The sequence below is a fragment of the Poecilia reticulata genome, chromosome 19 (assembly GCF_904066995.2).
Source record: "Poecilia reticulata chromosome 19, P_reticulata-male-v2, whole genome shotgun sequence".
Lineage (NCBI taxonomy): Eukaryota > Metazoa > Chordata > Actinopteri > Cyprinodontiformes > Poeciliidae > Poecilia > Poecilia reticulata.
The window spans coordinates 22,435,896-22,456,659 of NC_088848.1; the positions used below are offsets into that span (position 1 = coordinate 22,435,896).

At 42.5% G+C, this 20,764-nt stretch overlaps 1 protein-coding gene across 4 annotated transcripts in view; it reads left to right on the top strand.

Annotated features, from left to right (window-relative positions):
- Positions 1-16,543, top strand: part of raraa (retinoic acid receptor, alpha a) — a 184,434-nt gene extending 167,891 nt beyond the window's left edge. For all 4 annotated transcript variants that reach the window (XM_081600818.1, XM_081600819.1, XM_008437855.3 and 1 more), the window contains 6 exons: positions 2,778-2,919; positions 13,047-13,207; positions 13,311-13,487; positions 13,597-13,801; positions 14,448-14,606; positions 15,111-16,543. In XM_081600818.1, the coding sequence (XP_081456944.1) occupies positions 2,778-2,919; positions 13,047-13,207; positions 13,311-13,487; positions 13,597-13,801; positions 14,448-14,606; positions 15,111-15,307 (1,041 nt within the window). In that variant the 3' untranslated portion in view covers positions 15,308-16,543. The remainder of the gene's footprint in view (positions 1-2,777; positions 2,920-13,046; positions 13,208-13,310; positions 13,488-13,596; positions 13,802-14,447; positions 14,607-15,110) is intronic.
- Positions 16,544-20,764: the final 4,221 nt, after the last annotated feature.

The following is a 20,764-nucleotide window of genomic DNA, read 5'->3' on the forward strand; positions in this document are numbered from 1 at the left end:
TGGTATAGGATGTTCAATAATTCAACACTACAGGCAACCAGGAGAATGTATATAGTATCTCATTTGAGACTGGGGTAAGTTGAGGGTTAGCAGCATCAGCTTCGCTGCAGCATGCCAAACTACAAAGGCATATCCTGAGGGCTGCAGCGAACTAGGGAAACGAACAGGGGGGTTGGTGGGATGGGGTGTGTGTGTGTGTGTGTGTGTGTGTGTGTGTGTGTGTGTGTGTGTGTGTGTGTGTGTGTGTAGGGGGGGTGCATGTCGAGCTCTGCTGCTTGGGAGACAGCTCTTTCATTTGTTGTTAAAGAAGTTCCACCTCTCGCACATACTTACCAGGAATGCAGTTTTTTTTTCTTTTTTTTTTTGCCTGCAGATATTAACACTTAGCGTTAAATATGCATAGCCACCTCTTCGTGTTTATGTTTCTATCTTGGAGGCACGGCAGTGTGGAGAAGTTTGCGGTATCCAGCGCCATCAGACCCCTCCCCACCGCGACAGCCACTATGCAGCTCCGGTTTGCTGCGACTTTTCGGATGTAATAAAAACGAACGCCCTCTACGTCCGCGGTGCCTCGCGTCAGCTGCTCCGTAGCGGTGCGGAGGGTACTGTCATGGGCTCAGGAAGCTTTCCACAGGCACACTCTCAGCAGGAAGCTGGGTTAATCTGGGAGCAGCGTGAAAGTCGCAATTCCTCCACTTTCCACTTAATGACACAGAGGCACGGCGCATACGTAATGTCTCCTAACGCCGATAGGACGAGAAGCACATGATGAACGGAACCACCAACGTGTTGTTGCCACACCCCATCTCTTCCCCTGCACTTCTTACAGCTCTCATCTCCTCCGATCTCTGCAGGGCGGCTGACAGGCCCGCTGAGGGCTCTTGTCGCCGGTTGGATTAAGCGCTGATACAAAAAGAGGCTTAAAGGCCGCAGGAAGCAATGACTCCAAAAAGGAGGAGGAGGTTCTGGTGTGAGGGGGGAGGGAGCGCCACCCAATAAGAAGATGCTCCGAGGGGCCACCTGCGCCTCGTGTGGTCGGGAGGGAGCGGGTCAATCCCCTCGTGACATCCAGGTCAGGGTCAGGACTCTATCGGATCAAAGAGGAGACAGAGACACGCACACAAAGACCAGCAGACTAATCCCGCCGCAAATAAAATGAAAACTACAAGCCTTGTTGTCCTTCCCCATGTTATCTGCCCAGACTCACTCATCTGTAGTCCTGAGGAGACGCTGCTGCACAGCTGTTTCCGCACTTTAACTAACCCAAAGAAACCCGTGGAATAACTCGGAGCAGAACATATTTGTTTGAAAATCAGACCTAGATATAGCATTCACTCTGAAATATGCTCGATAATGAGCCGTCCGATGGCACCGTCTTGCTCAGTGGGATGAGAAACGGGACACACAGTGCATGTTTCCTCTTTTTTTAGCTGATCTGATGCCCGGCTCACTTCCACTCTGCGGTGGTGGACTGGAGATGTGAGAAGAAGGCTGGTGATCCGAGAGGACAAATTGCGGGCTTATATCTACCAGCCATCTGTCGACTAGCACGACTAATCCAGCAGCATCGGATGGGGCTCCCACCCCTCACCCCCTCCAACAAAACATCAATCCTGACACTGACCTGTATTGCATTCATCCACAGCCTCTGCTTCTTTTGCACCAGTTGTTGCCTGGTTTGCATTAACCTTTTCATTCTTTAGCAACACTAAATCAGAGATTAGCACCAATTGTATCATTCGGTATTGGGGATGGCTCAGCTTTTCAACTCATCTGTTTATTTGTTGCAGAAATCAGCATTTAATGTTTGCTTAATGGCTTGAACTTCATATCAGTGATTATTCTAGCTAGTCTGAAGGTTTTTAGGATCAGACGGATACCGGAATGACACCAGTTTCACAGAAAAAATTCACTGATCTGTCATTTCATAACTGATAACAATTCCAGTTTTCTTTAAGGTCTGACCTGCTGCTAACTCTGGTTTTTATACAGTACTGAACGCAGCACTGAAAGGAGAAAAAATGTGCTGTTTGTTGGATAGGAGTCATTTTAAATCTGATAAAAGAAAACTGCAGAAATTACAAGATTTTAACATTTTTTCACCAAAGCTTATGTCCCTGTTCTCGTTATTTGTTTCGTTTTATCGCAAAGTGCATCAGAGTACATGATCTTGGTTAATGCGCTGAGAAACTGATGTTTAAACTGATAGAATTTTTCAGTATTTCGGCATTAGCCAATTATTTAGTGAATCATTGGCTTCCAGACCTATAGGCATTTCAAAAAAAAAAAAAAAAAAAAAGATTTTCTTCCACACATGTGGAACTGAAGACAATCGCTCTCACCTGGCACTTGCAGCTTGATGTAACTGACTGGGCCTATGAACAGTCAGGTTCTCTGACTGATTCTGAAGGCCGGTCGTTCTGCTGAGCTGCCGTTTCCTGACGTGCTAGCATATATGGAGCGCGCCACGTGTCACAGATCAACCCTCTTATGGACTTAACTCTGTGATGGTTTCGTCTCTTTTAACCGCAGCTTTAAAGTACGAGGCCATTCTCCATTTGGGTTACGGGTTCAACTTCACATATTGCTAGGCGTTTTGTAGTCGTGAGGATGAACGTTTCATTGCAACTGCGGGGAAACGCTTGGAGACGGTTTGGCAGGACGTCAACCGTCACGTAGAGAAAATGGAAACGGAACAGTCAGAAGCAGCGTTTTTAGAAAAGAAGTCGCCCCGACTGCTGGCTTCATCCTGTTCTCCCTGTGTTTCTGTCCTGTAGGGATTCTTTCGGAGAAGCATCCAGAAGAACATGGTGTACACTTGTCACCGGGAGAAGAACTGCATCATCAACAAAGTCACCCGCAATCGCTGCCAGTACTGTCGGTTACAGAAGTGCCTGGAAGTTGGGATGTCTAAGGAGTGTAAGTAGAAACTCACCGTTTCCGCAAATCCCTTGCTGCCAGGCCAGAGCACCAGATCTCATCATGGCTGTTTTAATCCTGCAGTGTGTCACGGCTGCACAAAATGTTACATGGCCTCAGCTCACAGTGTTGCGTAAGCACACTGTGCTTGCACGTATCGGCTTTGACTGGGATTCAGGTGTGAATGCTGATGCTTCGTTTAGAGATTAGTATCTCTCACTTCAGGCAGATGATCAGCTGCACTAGAATAATGCTCCTGGTGCATAAATGGCTTTAGATTTCAGGATGAACAAAACAGGCTTCCTGTGCAGTCTGGGAAAACATCTGATTGTATGTTTTCCCAGATTAAGAATCCTTATAATCTCGTTTATAAGGAGATTCTTAATGGCCAGGGAAACAGTTTTTGTTTTTAAGACTTGTCCACTGCATCCAAAACACCCATCCGTTCATTGTTTTGATTACTCATCCCTCCACCCATACATTCATTTCACTACACTGGTGAACAGCCAAAACATTGTTTGGGGTTTTTCAACTGTTTTAGGGTTGTGTTGATGAGCTGAATCCAGAAATCACATTGGTTTTGCTCAACCGGGTCAACTTTCTGAACTATGGAGCAACATAAGCATCAAAATTCATGACTTGTTCTCACATGTGGATCAGTTTCCTGAGAATCTGATCAATGAGTGATGAGCAGGAGGAGAGATTCTATCAGGACAGAAAAGAGACGGAGAATTTTACACAATGAAGACGTAATGTTCAATTCACATGAACTTACCCTTATTAGTGTTTATTATTCAATTTACAGAAATCTAAATTTGCAAAATTTAATTAATGCACTCTGTTAGCAAACAATTTTTTTCTCCTAAAACCTTTTTATGGATGAGAAATATACACAGAGACAAACTGATAATGTCACAAACATGTCATCAATTTAGTCAGAAGATCACATTTCTCTAAATCAAATTAGAATAAAAACTTGACCTGGTTGAGAAAAATTGATATTATTTTTGGGTTCAGCAGTGAAAAATAGTCCTAATTCAGTTGAAAAAATATAGATGACTTCCAAAAAGTCTTTTTTTTCCTAACCCAGTGTCATCCATCCATCAATACATCCATACATATATACATACCAGGGTTTCCCCCAGAAAACTTTCTAAGCCCGGTGGTCAGGGCCCCGAGGCGGTCCACTGGGTTTTTGTATTAAAAGATGTTAAGTAGACAGGAAAAGTAAAAATATCACTGGGCAATTATGGGAAAACATCGCCAGTGAACTGCTAATATAAACCCACAACTAGTCTTAAAAACAACTAATCAAAAAATACAATTAAAATAAATATAAATTATTTCCACTTTTCTTAAATCCAAATTAAGTCAGCGGCTCCATCAGGCCTCCCAGGGCTTTAGGGGCCCCATAAATGCTAATATTTTAGCACAGACATAAATGTAACATTTGTTTATTGAGATTATCAATGCTGCTAAATTTGACATAATGGTTTCAGCATACCTAAATCAAAAGATTTTAAGTAAGATTTTAAGGAGCTCCCAAGTTTATTTTGTAAAAGTTCAAAGAACAATACTCATAGTCAGATAGGTTTGTTACCATAGCAACCATCTGATGCTGTGAGTTTAATCTTTGAGTTTCAGCTCCGTTTGTTCACAAATATAAATTAGTAAACTGCAATTATAATGTATTGCTTTTTAGGTTTGCCAACTAAACTAACTCCCCCTGTCCTAGATTTCACTAAATCTAACACAGAAGCTGTTAGAAGTGCTGATGTTTTTAGCAACAAAAGAAGCCCCTAAAGCAAATTCTGCTCCGACCCTGTGTTATGTGGTAAACCCGCTGCACGATTTAATTCAATGCTGCTAATGTGGCTTTAGTAGCTCTTCCATTTCGTGTCTGCTGAGTTTTTAACAAGGTGACACAGAAACTATTTTGGTTGGTCGAGTTTCTGGGCGAGTTTTTCAGATGTGCGGTGGCCGCACGCATTAACTCTGTCTGACTAAGTGGACAAAGCATTTGATACGGTTTGGTGCACCGTGTAAACGGAAAAATAATACTAGCAATAATAATATAATAATATAAAATCAGCGTGATGCGTAACTGCGAGGAGAGCGCGAAAGTTCCTCACCGGGTCAAACCTGCACGATGAGTGATTAGCACTGGGTCGTTAACCACTAACGCACCGACCAACCGCGAACACAGACCTAAACTTTACAGGGAAGACGAGGCCAAACGCTGGGCAGCGTGTTGAGATGCAAACGCTACATAATGTTTTGTTCACAAATATACATCATTATCTACGTTCACTCAAAGGACCACTGAAAGCCCGACTACAAGTTATTCCTGGGTTCACGTAAAGCTGCGCGACCAGAGCTAAAGCGGTGGGCTTAAACTCTTACCTTAAACAATAACTCCTCATAACTGATCACAATTCCTCACAGGAAGCTGATGTAAATATCCATACAGTTCAGCCTGTGTCCATTTCGTGTGAAAAGAGGCGCGCGCGATCCGCGCTGAGGTAAACTTAATCCAGCTACGGCAGCGCGCGAGGTGATTGGTCAGCGCGCTGCCGGCTTTAAATGCATAAACTATAAACACATCTTCTATAACCATATATTTTAGGAATAAATCTGCTCCGGTAGTGAAACGCTGAGTAACAGAAACGTTCGCAATCCGGCTTTAAAAAAAAAAGGCGATTTTTTTTTTCCTTTTTTATTCCTAAAACAACAAAAAAAGAAAAATCAAGAAAGGCTTAGCCTGGCGGTGGCGCTAGTAAAGCATGGCGGGCCGCCAGGCCTATAATACACTGGGGGAAACCCTGCATACATACATATACTTTAGATATGAGCTAGGGAAAAAAACTGTTGACTAGTGTGAACTTCGAAGACCTAAAAAATGAAGGAACCCTGAAACTAATGTTGCTTTGTTGAGGATGATGGACTGGACTGTGTGTGGGGAAAAGGGCAGCCATGTCCACTGAGTGGCAGTGACAGTGTTTGCGTGCCCAGGGTCTGGCAGGCCCCTGTGATGAATTCGTTCTCACCTGCCGAGAGCCAAAGAGCAGGCGTCTGCTCCCATCATGGGGGACGCTCGGTGAACACACACCGCACACCGGCAGCCAGACGGGGAAACAGTAATTGGCGGAGGTGTGACCGCTAAGAGTTCGGAGGCCGGTGCGGTGTTCAACCTGGTCACGTGACTCACCCACAGCCCCCGTGCAGCGGCGCAAATCCAAACCCCATTTGTTGTAGCAAATACAAGAATCAATAAAAGTCAAATCCAGAAAGTCTCTTCCTGCTTCCTCCACCAGTTCAGACGCATGCAGCCAGTCCGTGCTGCTCTCTGCGCCTCACGTCTTTACACAACTATTTACCTCCTGGTTGGGCTGCAGGAAGCGCTCCCCGTGCAGCAGCACTGTGGCTTACAGTAAAACAAGTTATCCTCTGAGCTCCTTACCTTTGAATGGGGCCATTAATCATGCTTACAAGTATCACAGCAGCCTTCTCTACGCACAGCTGCACACTGCATTCAGGCAGTGCTGCAGAGTGGAGCTGGAGAGCCATCTAGTGACGAAAAAGTGGTACGGCAGTAAATAGTTTCCTGAACGGACTCTTGGCTGGGGATTTAAATGTTTTCACTGGTTCGCTGAATAGATTTTTTTTTTTTTTTTGTAATTCTGCAAGCGGTTTGTGGTCGTTTTGTGCAGTGTTGGCAGATTGGTCATCCTCTGGTCAGAGAAAGTGACATTGGTCAGTGAAAGTTGCCAAAAAACCAGGAGGCCGGTGCTGAGGGAGAGGCAGGCCATCTGGGGCCCACCGGGGACTCTGACACCGGCTCGCGCTCATCACAATGCCCACTCCTGCATAATAACAACGCTCAGGCCGCAATTATGCATGTGCAAGGTGACAACACAAGAACGAGTGTACGTGAAGGCATCACCAAGACCAAAACCGCTCTCCTCCGCATAGAAAGTGGACCGGCAAAGGGCATCTTGGTGACCTTGTGTCTGCTGGCAGACAGTTCCAGGCGACAGCGCCAGGCCTTCTGCCAGGTGGCAATGCCAAACAAGACAGAAGCGGGGGCGTGGGGTAAGGGTCCAAGGAGGTGCTCAGGGGCTTCAGAGAAAGTGCCTATAATCCTGCTGCCTGGTTAATATTAACATGACTGCATGTGGTAAAGGAAGAGAGCTAATTATAACCTGAAAGGAAGGTTGATCCGTCATAGTTTGCATCCAGCCATGAAAAGAGGGAGTGAGACGTCCACCCATGTTTAGACTGCTCAGGAAACATCAGCTCATTTATCTTTGATCTCAGCCCAGAATGCAGTCTCACACCTCGAGGAACTCCACGTCTCCAGGGGTTTATTAGCTGAAAGGCTGACGTTGCTTTTATCTCAGCCTTTAGTGGAAAAAGTAGGTGGGAAGTCCTACAGGGTTCATCCGCTATAAACTTAGCATTGCAGTGATTTCCCTCAGAAAACCTGCTAAGGCCAGTGGTAGGGGGCGCTAGGCTAGGCATCTAGCAGCCCAACGTGTTTTTGAGTTAAAAAAGGTTTAAAGTCAACAGGAAATTTGAAAGTATCACTGGGTCATTATGTGCTATTGGAAGACATTAACAATAGCTTAACACCAACTACAGTCTTAAAAAAAAGGCAAACGTAGCAAAAAATAACAAAAATACAATTAAAATAGCATAGTACAGTGCCATTGTGCTTCCAACCGTTTCATCAAAAAGACTCTTTATCACTAGAAACCTTCTAGTATAATGTAAGTATGTATGAACCTTCATCCTGTGAGCAGTCAGTGTCATCAGTGTAACACCAGCCTGTCGGAGGGCAGCTGACATAAAGCAGCTTTTTATTATTATGAGTTTAAATTAAGAACGACATATTGAGAGAAACTCTATTTTAAACTGTTCTTTACAAAGTCAACAACATAATGGAGTTGCTATGTGCTCATCCAGGAGGAGTGGGTGCTGCAAGTCAGTGACTCAATGCAGTCTGCTGGGTTTCCTTAAATGGAAAACTTTTCTTTTTAAGCTAATTAGAATAATAAACTTAGTTTAATGCCCTGTTTGATAACTAGCGTCAGTTGGAAGGTATGCATGTGGGATTGAATTGAGATTACCTTTTTTATTAAAATGCCTCAAGACCACATTTGTTGTGGCATAAACTGAATTGAGTTAGCATCTTCGGTTGGCTAGTACTGTGATTAGCAACACTAAAACATCACTCTGTGTATTATCTCAGCAATGCAGACCTTTGTCACTTTAAAATGTTTCACAAATTCTGAAAGTAGCTAACTTCCCTCAATAAGTGTCTACATTAAAGGGTGTTGCCATGGAAACCTGGTAACATATGTAGTTTTTAGCATATCAGTATCAGTTCCAATAAAGAAAACTAGGCCAACGTTAACTACAGATATTTATTTTTATCTTGTTGTGGTGTGTTTGGGGAGGGGAGGGGCAGAGGGCTGGTCATGTGGTATTTATTTGGTCATGTGACCGTGATGTCAGCGCAGGATTATGAGTTTAACTGAAGCAGAGAAGCCATGTCAGCTGTGTTGTGTTTTCATTCTATTGAAAGTGTAGGAAAATACATATAATAGTTTGAAGATGGACCCAAATTTACATATTTGTGCATCCCTGGTTTATCCGTACAGTTTGGATTAAATGCATATCTGTTGCTTGAAATATAGATCCAAGAGAAGTGATCAGGAAAAAAAAGAAAAGTTGAATTCCAGTTGCTCATTTCTGCTTTTTCCTCCTGTAAATCTTTGTGTGTTAGTTCAACTTCAGAGCGGTCTCTGTCCCCCAGTTACATCACCACCCCTTGTTTGTCAAACTCCCAATATCACCCAGACGGCCACATTTACCTCCAGGAAGGCTTTACACGATGACAGACAAAGTAATAAAAGTAAAAATAAGATGAAGCCCCGAATGATAGAGAACAGCACCAAGTGAGGATAACATCAGCTGAGGAGGCCAGATGGGGGAGAGAGTGTGAAAACAGAGAGAGTGGAGGAGGAATATGAGAAGCTGTGGGTGTGTGTGTGTGTGGGGGGGGGGGGGTGTCATCTCTCTGTGAGCTGCAGGAGCAGGGGGAGAAACATTGACATTTTTATCTTTCCATTGAATTTAATCTGCGTGATGGACGAGCTGCCAGCGCTTTAATTTTCCTCACACGAATTATCCCTGTCTGCCTACCTCTGTCTGTTTGTGCTGCACACACACACACACGCGCGCGCGCAGAAGCACACAATACACACACCAGTGCTGAAATCCAGCGTAAGAATGACTGACTGACTGACTGACTGATGTCTCTTCAGTGTTTTCTATGACACTCCAGCTCCTGTAAATCACATAAATGGAATAAAGACGTAAATGTAAACGATTCGGGATGAATGTTGCTCTATTAGCATCCATATTGTCTTAATATATTTTGAAAAGATGCATTTATTAAAGCTGACAACACTCCTACAAACACACACACACACACACACACACACACACACACACACACACACACACACACGTACGTGTAACAGGAAATCAAGACTCATTCATTTGCATGATCCCCAAGCCCAGGCCTCCTCAACACCCCCCAAGTTATTGCATGTGGCAATTCGCCATGACAGATCGCCAGTCGTGCCTAATAGTTCTTTAATGACTTCATTAAACTGTGTTGTGCGGCATATGATTGTGCTGCCAATTTGTCAGTGCGGGTAATGTCTGGGCACTGGGGATGCCCCACTTTTATTTGTGAATTAATTGGACTTGGGCTGTGCCTCTGCCCTCCGCCCCTCCCTCCCCCCTGGTGCAAACACAAGACTGATTCCCAATCAGGCCCACAAGCAGGGCTGGCCCAGATCTGCTGAGCAGCTTAATACACATGTACACAAACCTCCTCCAAAGCTGAGCGCTGTCAGACAGCCTGGACCCTTACTAAGACGTAATTATGTCATAAGCAGAAATGGAAACGGAGGATATTTTTTGCTGTTTTTAATGTGGGGGAAAAAAGCTACTTCCTCATAAGTGTCAATAAGCCCTGGGAAGGAACACATTAACATGATCACAGCAGGGTCGTCGTCTCACATTGTGGCAAGCGGTGCTTAGCGGCAACATAATGCAGGATCAGACTTCCAGCCCCCGCCTTCTTGCTTGCCTTAATGTTCTCCCATGCAGGGAGGCCTGTCTGTGGGCTGATGAATGAGCTGCAGCACAGAGCTGTGCTTTCCCCTCTTTGGCCAAAGTCCACGGCCGACCCGCTATCAAAGACAGAGACTTCCCAACAGGCCTGGCGCGCCGACCCTCTGTGGTCAAGGTTCGGATCGAGACAAGGAAATTCTGATCTTGGATCGGGAAGGGGAAACTCCCCCAGGTTTACCATGGGGAGATGGAGATAAGAGAGCTGATAAGAGGTGGTTGGTTTAAGGTAAAAGAGTGTTTACAAGGTTTCTCCTGATCAGGTTCCCTTGGTCACAGATACTGAGCAGAGTTATTTAGGATAAGTCCTTTGCCTTTTCTAAGTAGATAAGGAATACTGTAGATGTTAGCTTCTGTTGCATTGCTAAGACGCTTTCCATTGTGTGTGTTAATCCACACTAAGGGATATTTGGTATTTGAACTATTAAAATGGGCCGTTAGAGGTGTTTTAGAGAGGCCTCAAGTATTTGCAGATTGTAGCTACTGGTGAACAGTGTGGTCACTAACCCCAGGAATACCTGGGGGCTTATCCAAAAGGGGCAATTCAAAGGGTCACAAGGCACTATTGACCAGGAAAGGACACAAAGCCATAGGTCACATTTGCGGAGACAATTTTTGCAACAATTTTTGATAACGATGTTTTAACACAGTTTGTTGAACCGCTATGCTAATGCTAGCCGGTTAAAACACTAGCTTTGTGTTGTGACTATTTGTCTTGTGTGAAAATCTTGTGTAAAAGGTTAGTCTGCTTCTTAATGCTGTAGAACATCTCCATCATTACAAAGGACAAAATGTTTGGGGGAACCCCAGAATCTTTAGGTCAGAAGTTAGTCTACCAAACCACTAGCAAAACTTTCCAAGTCTTGCTTATAAGAAAAGGTCATTAATTCTAAAAATGAATTATGTCGTACACCAATAACATATCAGGAGTTGCGTTGTGTCAGCAGCTCTGTCACCAGTCATTTAAAACGGCCTTCGTCGGGACATCCTTAACATTCACCATGTTTATCTCTAGAAGAGAAAGCAAAGCGAGGGAATGACTGGGAAAGTGAGAACATGTTGTAAACCGAGAGAGAGAGAGACGAGGAAAAGAAAAGGCTGGAGGCTTTTCCCCCCCGTTATGGGCGCTACAGCCGAGCCCTTTTAAAACCATTACAGGCAGGATATTTGTCATATTATGTTATTACATTAGCTGGGACCCCTAATGAAAGTTGTGGCAATTTGTCAGCCTTATGGATAGCTCCATCCCCCTCTACTATTTATCAACTTGCACCCCATCTCACCCAATGTACACGTACACGCACACACGCGCCTCCCCCCCCCACACACACACACACAGCCTAATCAGAGCCAGCGTGGATAGGCTGGGAGATATGGATCGGCCTTGTAATGGGATTCCAATGCTAAACACCCGCCCCGTGTTTTTTGTCATTTGGGGTGATCATGCTCTCAGCCAGATCGCCTAGAGGGAAACAACAGTGGATTATGTCGAGCTTTTTTTTCCTCCTTCTTCTTATTCCCTCTCCTCACACCATTAGCGCAGCCGTTCCTGGATGCAGCTGTCTCACAACATTTGTCTTTCAGCCTCTGATAACAAAAGGAGCCGTTTCTGCTGCCCCGCCGCACACAGTATCACGACTTAAAGGCCTTTGACTTCTGCTTTCTTTAGTTCCTGTCAGGAGATTTTAATCATGTCTGAATGGATTTAAAGATTTGCATGATATTCAGGAATTCCCTTTGGAGGAAAACATTTTTTGTTTTTTCAACTGTGTTTTTAAAGACAAATACAGCGCCTTGCAAAAGTCTTCCTACACCTTGGACTGTTTCCATTTTGTCACAACTACAAACTTCACTTCAGTTTTATGGGGTCTGAATGTGATAAACAATCAAAAAGTATCATATAATTGTGAAGTGAAATAAAAAGTCACCTGATTGGTCCACCAGAGTTGGTCAGAACCATGCAGTTCATACAACATGTGGAGGAAGGTGATCGAAATTGAACAAGACCCCAAAGTGAAACAGATTGACCTTTTTGGTTTGGAAGAATGGAAGGAAAACGTTAGTCTGCTGATGCAGCGTTTTTTGAAATGGGGGCCACCATTTCAAATGGGCAAATGGGCGATAGTCAGAAAACTGGAGCGAACATGAGAAAAAAAAAATGCAATCGATTTTTTATTTCATAATTTTTTTTTATCGTCAGTATAACATCTAAGATAAAACAATTAATTTAATTGTTATTTGACCTGTTCATCTTTCTGATCGGCTACCAGTCAAATTTATCAACTAAGTGTACTTAAGGTAAAAGGTATGAGGCAGCATTTATGCTAAATGAATGCAGCAGTCATTAACCCTTTCATGCATAACTTATGATCCTCTATGTCAGGATTTTCTTTTTTAAGGTATAAAATAAGGTGGGAAAAAGTTTTGTGTTGAAAACAAATTCTAAGATTTTTTTCTCTAGGTGATCAATTGTAATTTTCTCCAAATACAAAGTTGTTATTTTGAAAATACATCAGTACTATTGTTCTTTAGGAGTTACTTGATGTCACTATATTTGTTTATCTGACTGCCATATTGGATTTACCAAAAATGTTCTTGCACTTGCAGTGAATAGCCAATAGTTGATGATGTATTGTATGATGCACTAGTGTCCACTTCAGTGGTCTGTGTGAATTTATAACATAAAAATCCACAAGAAACACAAGAAAATGGCTTTTAGAAAGCTGTCCACTGCAGTGACCTCTGTATGTTAAAAACCATTCTGACAGTCGATTCCTCCTTAGTCTGTAGCGTTGTCTGAAGGCAGGTCTGTCCAGAATCTAATGCTGCTCGGGGAAAAGTTTGTGCTTGCAGCTGTAAACGTGTCCTCCCATATGCGACTTGTTGTCATGTAACCCTGGTGTTTTCTTTGCTCTATGCAGCGGTGAGGAACGACCGGAACAAGAAGAAGAAGGATGAGAAGAAGCAGGAATGCACGGAGAGCTACGTGTTGAGTCCCGACACGGAGCAGATGATCGACAGGGTTCGCAAGGCGCACCAGGATACTTTCCCCTCTCTCTGCCAGCTGGGCAAATACACTACGGTCAGTGAGTGGAGGTGTAGCCATCTGTGTGTCTGGCTTGTGTTATTTCAGCTTTTTTTTATGTTGTGTAAGCCATTGTCTGACCTGCTAATGATCTTCACAGACTAACAGCTCAGAAAGGCGCGTGTCTTTGGACGTAGACCTGTGGGACAAGTTCAGCGAACTGTCCACCAAGTGCATCATAAAGACGGTGGAGTTCGCGAAGCAGCTGCCGGGCTTCACGACGCTCACCATCGCCGACCAGATCACTCTGCTCAAAGCCGCCTGTCTGGATATTCTGGTACAAATATTTACTCATCTTTCCATCTTGGTTCAGAATTTCACATCAGATTTTAGTTATTTAAATGACTATCTCCTCAAAACTTTTTTTCTTTTCTTCTGTTTTCCAGATACTGCGCATCTGTACACGTTACACACCAGAGCAAGACACCATGACCTTCTCAGACGGCCTCACGCTAAACCGAACCCAGATGCACAACGCCGGCTTTGGTCCCCTCACTGACCTGGTGTTTGCCTTCGCCAACCAGCTCCTGCCTCTGGAGATGGACGACGCAGAAACGGGGCTTCTTAGCGCCATCTGCCTGCTGTGTGGAGGTAAAGCCCTATCAGAGCTAATGTTTTAACCCTCCAGCTCGGCAGCAGAGTTTGTACTTTCTTCAAAAACCTGATGTATGAAATTCTCTGCCTCCCTCTAGTGGAGGATTTAAGTAGTACAGCTGGCAAGAATCTGAGATCAATTTCTGTGTAAAAATGCAAAATCAATAGAAAAATTGTTTGCATAGTTGTGGAAAATTGTGGCATAAAAATTTGTGACATCGGGTGTGCTGTGGTGTGCAGGGGTTAAGCACAACCCACATCTGGAGGCCTTGGTCCTCGACGCAGCCGGTACAAGTTCGAACCTTTAATAAAATAAATGTATGACATTGGTTAGAATTAAAATGCAGTTTGACACATCACTATAAATCCATAAATGTCTAATGTAACAACTATGACACACCAAAAATGGGAAAAATCTTAATGATGCTTTCTGTTGTGATTATTTCTTGTTTCTGGCTTTGAAATAATAAAAAAAAAAAACATCCAAAATCACTTTTATTCTAGCTACTGAAAAAATGTTCAAGTTTTAATGGATGTTTATTTTCTCTCTCTAATTAGCAAAGAGATACAACAACAGTTGAGGATTATTATCTCATTTCTTTGAGCTTCATGTCTCTTTTTTTCCTTTTTTTTTTTTTTGTAGATCGGCAAGATTTAGAAGAAGCAGACAAAGTGGACATCCTGCAGGAGCCCCTGCTGGAGGCCCTGAAGATTTATGTACGGAAGAGGAGGCCCCACAAACCTCACATGTTCCCCAAGATGCTGATGAAGATTACTGATCTGAGGAGCATCAGTGCTAAAGGTCTGTTGTTCCTCACATGTAGAAACATCCCATATTCACGTCTGTCATATTTAGCTTTCAACTGCTTTGGTTTTGCTTGGAAATTAGGGATGTCACTGTTAGGATTCTTTCACACAGACTGAAGGCTTATTGTTGAAGTCAAAAATTGAGCAGAAATTAACTTGTGGTCGTAAAAAATGCCTTAAAAGTTGGTTGATGCTAATGGTAACTAGCTGCTAACATAGCTAGCAAGCTTTGTTTTTTTTGCATGAAAATTCATCACCAGTTGGCTGAATGAAGTTCGTACTTTTCTGTGGAGGTACAGGTCTTAAATTCCACACACATTCGCCTTAAAAAGAGTCTTTAAAAGTCTTAAATCTGAGGAGGTGAAACCTGTAAAATCCCTGCTACAGCAGATGTCTGGAATTGAGATTTTTGGTACTGATCGTAAAAAAAAAAGTAAAAAAATAGAATGAATAATTGGACAAAAGTTGATGTTGCTTTGTGCGTCCATCCTGTCTGCAGGAGCGGAACGCGTCATCACACTGAAGATGGAGATCCCTGGATCCATGCCGCCTCTCATCCAGGAGATGCTGGAGAACTCTGAGGGCCTGGAGAGCGGCGCCGCAGGCAGCAGGCCCAGCGCCGCCGCCCCAGGCAGCTGCAGCCCCAGCCTATCCCCCAGCTCGGCCCAAAGCAGTCCAGCCACACAGTCACCGTAGAGACGGCCCCCTCGTTTTCATCGTTTTTTTCTCTTCATGTCGTCTCCCAACAGAAAGGAGGGGGGGAGGGGCAAAGGAAGGTGGGCTTCGATCCTAACTGCTGATCACAGGAGACTGGCGGAGACGCCTCCTTCTCTCCACCACACTCCATCCTCCCACCACCCGACACAAGTCCACATCTCCTGATCTGCTTGCTGTCACTGTGGAACACTGCTCGGACAGGAGGGGGAATGCACGGGGGGGTTGAGCCTGGGACGGACCGGACCGGACCAGACCGGGATGGGACGAGAGATGAACCCCGTAAACACCGACTCCTCCTCCTTTTCCTCCACCTTCCTCAGAGTCACAGACTTTAACAAGTTCGGATGCAGGGACCTGTTCTGAATGAGTGAGAGCAGCACAACGGGACGAAGACATGGACAGGGACAGGGACATGGACATGGACGGAGACTGACTTGACAAACACCAGACACTTTGTTGTTGTTTCTCTGAGGCAGACTACAACGTTGAAGACCCCAGTCCTCAAAAGACTCTGGGTCTTTCCTCTGTTTTTTTTTTTTTTCTTTTGTGTTTCATTTTCAAACAAAAAAACAACCAGATTTTGTACAAAAGATATATAAATATATATAGAAGAGTTAAGGAACTATGGTGCTTGGCGTGTCCGGGAGCGAACGGCGGGCTGACACCAGGACGAGTTTACCGCGCTGAGATTAGAACTTGTTGTACTCCTTCACTGTTTGAATCTTTTTCATACCTATCAAAGAATAATGAGAGACGTTTCCGTTTCACGTTTGTATATTATTCTTAATAACAAGATGATAAACAACAAAAAAAAAAGACTTTGACATTTCTCTGGAGTCGTACACAAACACAGAAACGTGCACAAGAAAACGATGAATATCAGCTACTATTCCAGGTTGGATTTGTTTTCCCTTTAATCTCTTTTTTTTCTGTTCTGTTTTCTTCCCTAGAGAATGAAAAAAAAACTGATTGTATGAACTTGGTTGTATGATATTGTCACAGGTCCTTTCAAGAAATCAAATTAATGAAGAGTCATTATTAAGGTGTATTTTAAGTGGCTTTGAGTTTGTGTATATAAGCTGTATTCATTTCTTTAAAACTATGAAGAGTTTTAGGCCTCACATGATTTTTTTTTTTTTTTTTAATTCCTCTTTTTGTGTTTTGTTCTAGTTTTTGTGATTCAAGAAAATACATTTTTGAGCACATTTTACTGAAGGAAGTTGTTTTCATGCTTTGTGTCCTACTGGAGCGTGTTGGACGAGCCCTTCACCCGTCACTGTTCACACACTATTTAAACATCTGCCCCTTCCATTCTACAGCTGTGTGTTTTCATGGTGTGCAGAATGATAACTAGGCATGGGCCGGTGTGATGTTATCACCGTCTGAGCTGAGAAATGCCACCACATCAAAGTGTTTACACAAAAACGTTGGTGTCAACAAGTCGAGAAAAAAAAAATTTCTGGGGACATTAAGATGAATATGATCACCTCCATCTGCTTTATCAGGAATAAAAGTGCATTTTTAACAATTAAGTAACATTTATTTGTTAACTTCATGTTGATTCAGTCTTAACATTTACAATAAATCCCTGCATTTGTCTGTTGTTTTCAAGTAATCAAAATAACTAAGCAGAATATTATGCCTTCAAAATTTATTATAGGCTAATAATCAGTGTCTGCTCTGTTAGCTAGCTAGCTTATATGTGGAACGCAAAAATATTCATACAGACAGATTTAGATTCCAAAATATTCTACAGATTATAAACGATGTAAAAGCAGCATCGGTTTTTGGGTTTATTTAAATTCTGGCAAAAAAAAAAAAAAGGCATGTTGAAATTAGCTGTAACCTCAGTAATCAATAGAAAAATCTAGCAAGCCTCCTATTTAAGACCTCCTTGCCATCACCCTAATCTTTAGCTCCCTCCACAGATTCTCTGTCAGATATCAGAATGTGAATATTGCTTCCAGTCAGCAGAAACATGTTGGTAGTTTAAACAAAAAAGCAACACAAACTACCAGGGATGCGAGTCATTTTAGGTTTAACTCCAGTTTCAACACGATGTTGCACTCCTTTCATTTCCCCATCGTGACTGTTGCTGGTTTTTGTGACTGGAAGTATTTCCAAATTTCACCTCATTTCTTTTAGCTAGAAAAAAGTGTAACAGCTGTTTTTTCAGCCAGCTGATTGGAGGAAGAGGAAGTCCAACCGTTTCTATTGTATCTAGTTAAAAGGTCATCAGATAGAAACAGGATGCAAAAAACAAAGTCTTACCAAGTATATTTGGTCTAGTTTCTTGTGCAAATATCTTAGAACACTTGAAATCAGACAAAACTTTAAAGTGACTTTTCAGAAAGAAACGGGATATTGTTTTAAGTAAATAATTCATTAATATTGATAAAAAAGGACTAGTTCCACTGGGAGATTATTTCACATATAACGTGGAAAAAATTTCCTGTTGGGACACTTTTTCATCAATATTAATCAATTATTAACTTAATACAAGCTCCTATCTTGCTGGAAAGTTAATTGTAATTTAGTTTAGCTTTATGACATTTGCGCTGTAAGCTAGACCAACAACAAAAAAACTCGGTAAGACTGTGTTTTTACTGTGTGGGACGTTTTAACTGTCACGCACATAAATAAATAAATACTGCGTCACTATTGTTTTCTGTTAATGCGCAGTTCTGTCTGGTGTTTTCACCCGGCTTAACCCGTTCTCCTCAGAAACTTCCGGTGAAACTGTCCGCAGCTGAACTCCAGTAACCGGTTCTGTCTCGACAGGTCCAACAGAACCACACCCCGCCGGGACTCCGGCCTGCATTGATCCCGGTGACCGGCCCATGCCTACAGTTAATAAATTAAACACTCCTGTCAGAGCACAGCTTTCTTTTTTCTTTTTTTTTTTTTGCATTGTAGCCACAAAAAAAAAAAAAAACGAACAAAAATGGCGAGTAAGACGGCTCGTGGGGCGAGGGAGGCTCGGCCCAGCCCCAGCAGGTCAGCTTCAGAGAGAGTTCTCATGTGAGGGAGGGTGTATTATTACACTCTGTGTTAAACACACAAGTGTTTAAATGCTTGTATTAATGTGAGGGAGTGTGTATGCGCTCTGTGTTAAACACTTGCCATGTTGGTACTCTCTGAATGAACGGGTTTGCGCTGAACGGGGCGGGACTGGTTTGTAGTTGGCATCTGTCAGAGAAGGTTCCAGGCAGAAGTTCTCCCCTGAACCAATCAGCTTTTAGAACAAATATGTGTGTCGGATCCGGATCAGCCGGGCGGCCTGTGACTCACTTCACACTAAAACGCCTTCACCGTGAACAACGCGCCATCCGGACCATCGTTACTGTACCGCACCAATGTCTCAGGAAGGAATCACTTATGTGTACTTGGCCTATTGCTTGTATTTGTTCTGTGATGCGATCCCTAAAGCCTCCAATCACAAATGCACATGTGTACACACTTCTGCTACTGAGCCCTACCCCCGCTCCACCCACCCACCACCCCCGAACACCCACACACACACCCACACCCGAATATTTCCTCCACTCACCCACCTTTGTTGAAGCCTGGCCACCCAGGACTCGTGCAGAGACTCGGACTCTGAACCTCTCGGTGTTGCAACATAGGAAGCCAGTGTGAAGTCTCTCTGAATCCTTTGTACCTTTCATATGTATGAAAAATTTTAAATATATATATATATATAGCTGCTTTCATCCTTTCAGGACTGTGTCCAGAACAGCGCACAATGCCCCGCCCCCTTTCACAGAGAACAGACACACCGTCAGCTTGAGAAGTATGGAATACGTTGCAGTTTTGTCAAGTTTATCAAGGAACTTTTTAAAAAAAAAAAAAAAAAAGAAAAGGATTTTAAAAAAAATAAAAATAAAATCAACATTTAATAATGAAATGTCTCTTGTCATTATTTTGGTAAATTTCAGGATAATCTGTTCTTCTGTAGCCATTGCAAAGTGTGTAATTATGTAAATGTTGATTGCATTCAGTTCCAAAACTCAAATTATACAGGTTATTAATACACGGCGATGTGTTTTTAAGAGTTAATTCTTGTTCGTTTTGTAATGGCCATAAATTAGCTGAGATAGTTAGGTACTGAAAAGGCCATTAATGGGCTTGAATAGAATTATCTCTCTAAATTCCTTCCCACATTGTCATTTTACATAAAGGTAAACACATTCTGACATGGCTTTTCCTAACTTTGAGTCACCATTTTCAATAGATTCTTACACAATTAAGGAAAACGCCATGAGAAGATCCAGAAATCGACTGTGTTGCCACAGCAGGTGTGTAACTGTTAGACGGAATTCACAGAAATTTCAACATTTCACAAAACCAATATAAAAAGTATTTTTAATAGAGAAATGCTATGTTATGGCTCACATGATAAGACGTCTGACTTTACAGTTGTCCAAAAGTCACTGACAACCAAGACAAGCAAAGATAGCCAAAAGAAACAAACCACTCCAAGTGAAATTAATCTGTTGATATTTTAAACTGAATACAGAAACACATTAACTTATTGGTTTTATTCTAATTTACTGCAACGCAGAATATCTTTGGATTAGTCTATGAATATATAAGATATGCGCTTCCTTAGTGTAGAAGAAGGTGCACACTTGTATGTTTTTATTTTGCTATAATTTTTTTTTTTTTTTTATCACATTGAGAAATTAGATGATTACTCAACATTGTACTTACTGACTTATTTGAGGTCGGGGGAATTGCTAAAATATTCTTGAGATTCTGCGAACATTGTGGTGCGCTTACACTTTTTGGCCAGTAGATGGCAGTACTTGGGTTTGACTCATTGCCAGCTTTTATCAATCTCCGACCTGTCATTTATTTTTTTCTCCTCTTTTTCAAAATATGGGATCAAGACTCTAATGCAGCTGAAATGAAAGACTTATGATATACTAGTAGCTATTTTAAAAATACGTATTACTCAAGCCAGTCTCATAATTTTTGTTTGTTTGTTGTTTTTTTGTTACCGTCTGTGACATGGGGATGATCCAGTAGCGGCGCCATGGGGACGCTTGAGGGTGTTATTGCTCCCCCTGTATTAGTCATAGCACCTCCAGCTAAATATTTTCCATGTTTCCAAATGGCATAAACGCAGTTGTTTTTGTCCAACTCACTGTTAATATAAGCGATTGTGGTGGGAGATTAACAGATTAACCTAAGTCACAATGTTTTTAATAATTACTGTCACGGATACATTCTATATCAGGTCTGGTCTGATTTATTCAAATTAAGTCTTTTTCACCAAGTCTAAACACCAAAATCATGTATATTGCTGACATGTGGTTGGCAAATTCACTACTTGTGTTGCCTTCACCTCTAAATGTGGTAGAGCTTGTTAAAATAACTTTGCTGCTAAAACTTAATATGCAACTCAATTTATTTTGCTGCGTATCTGTGTGT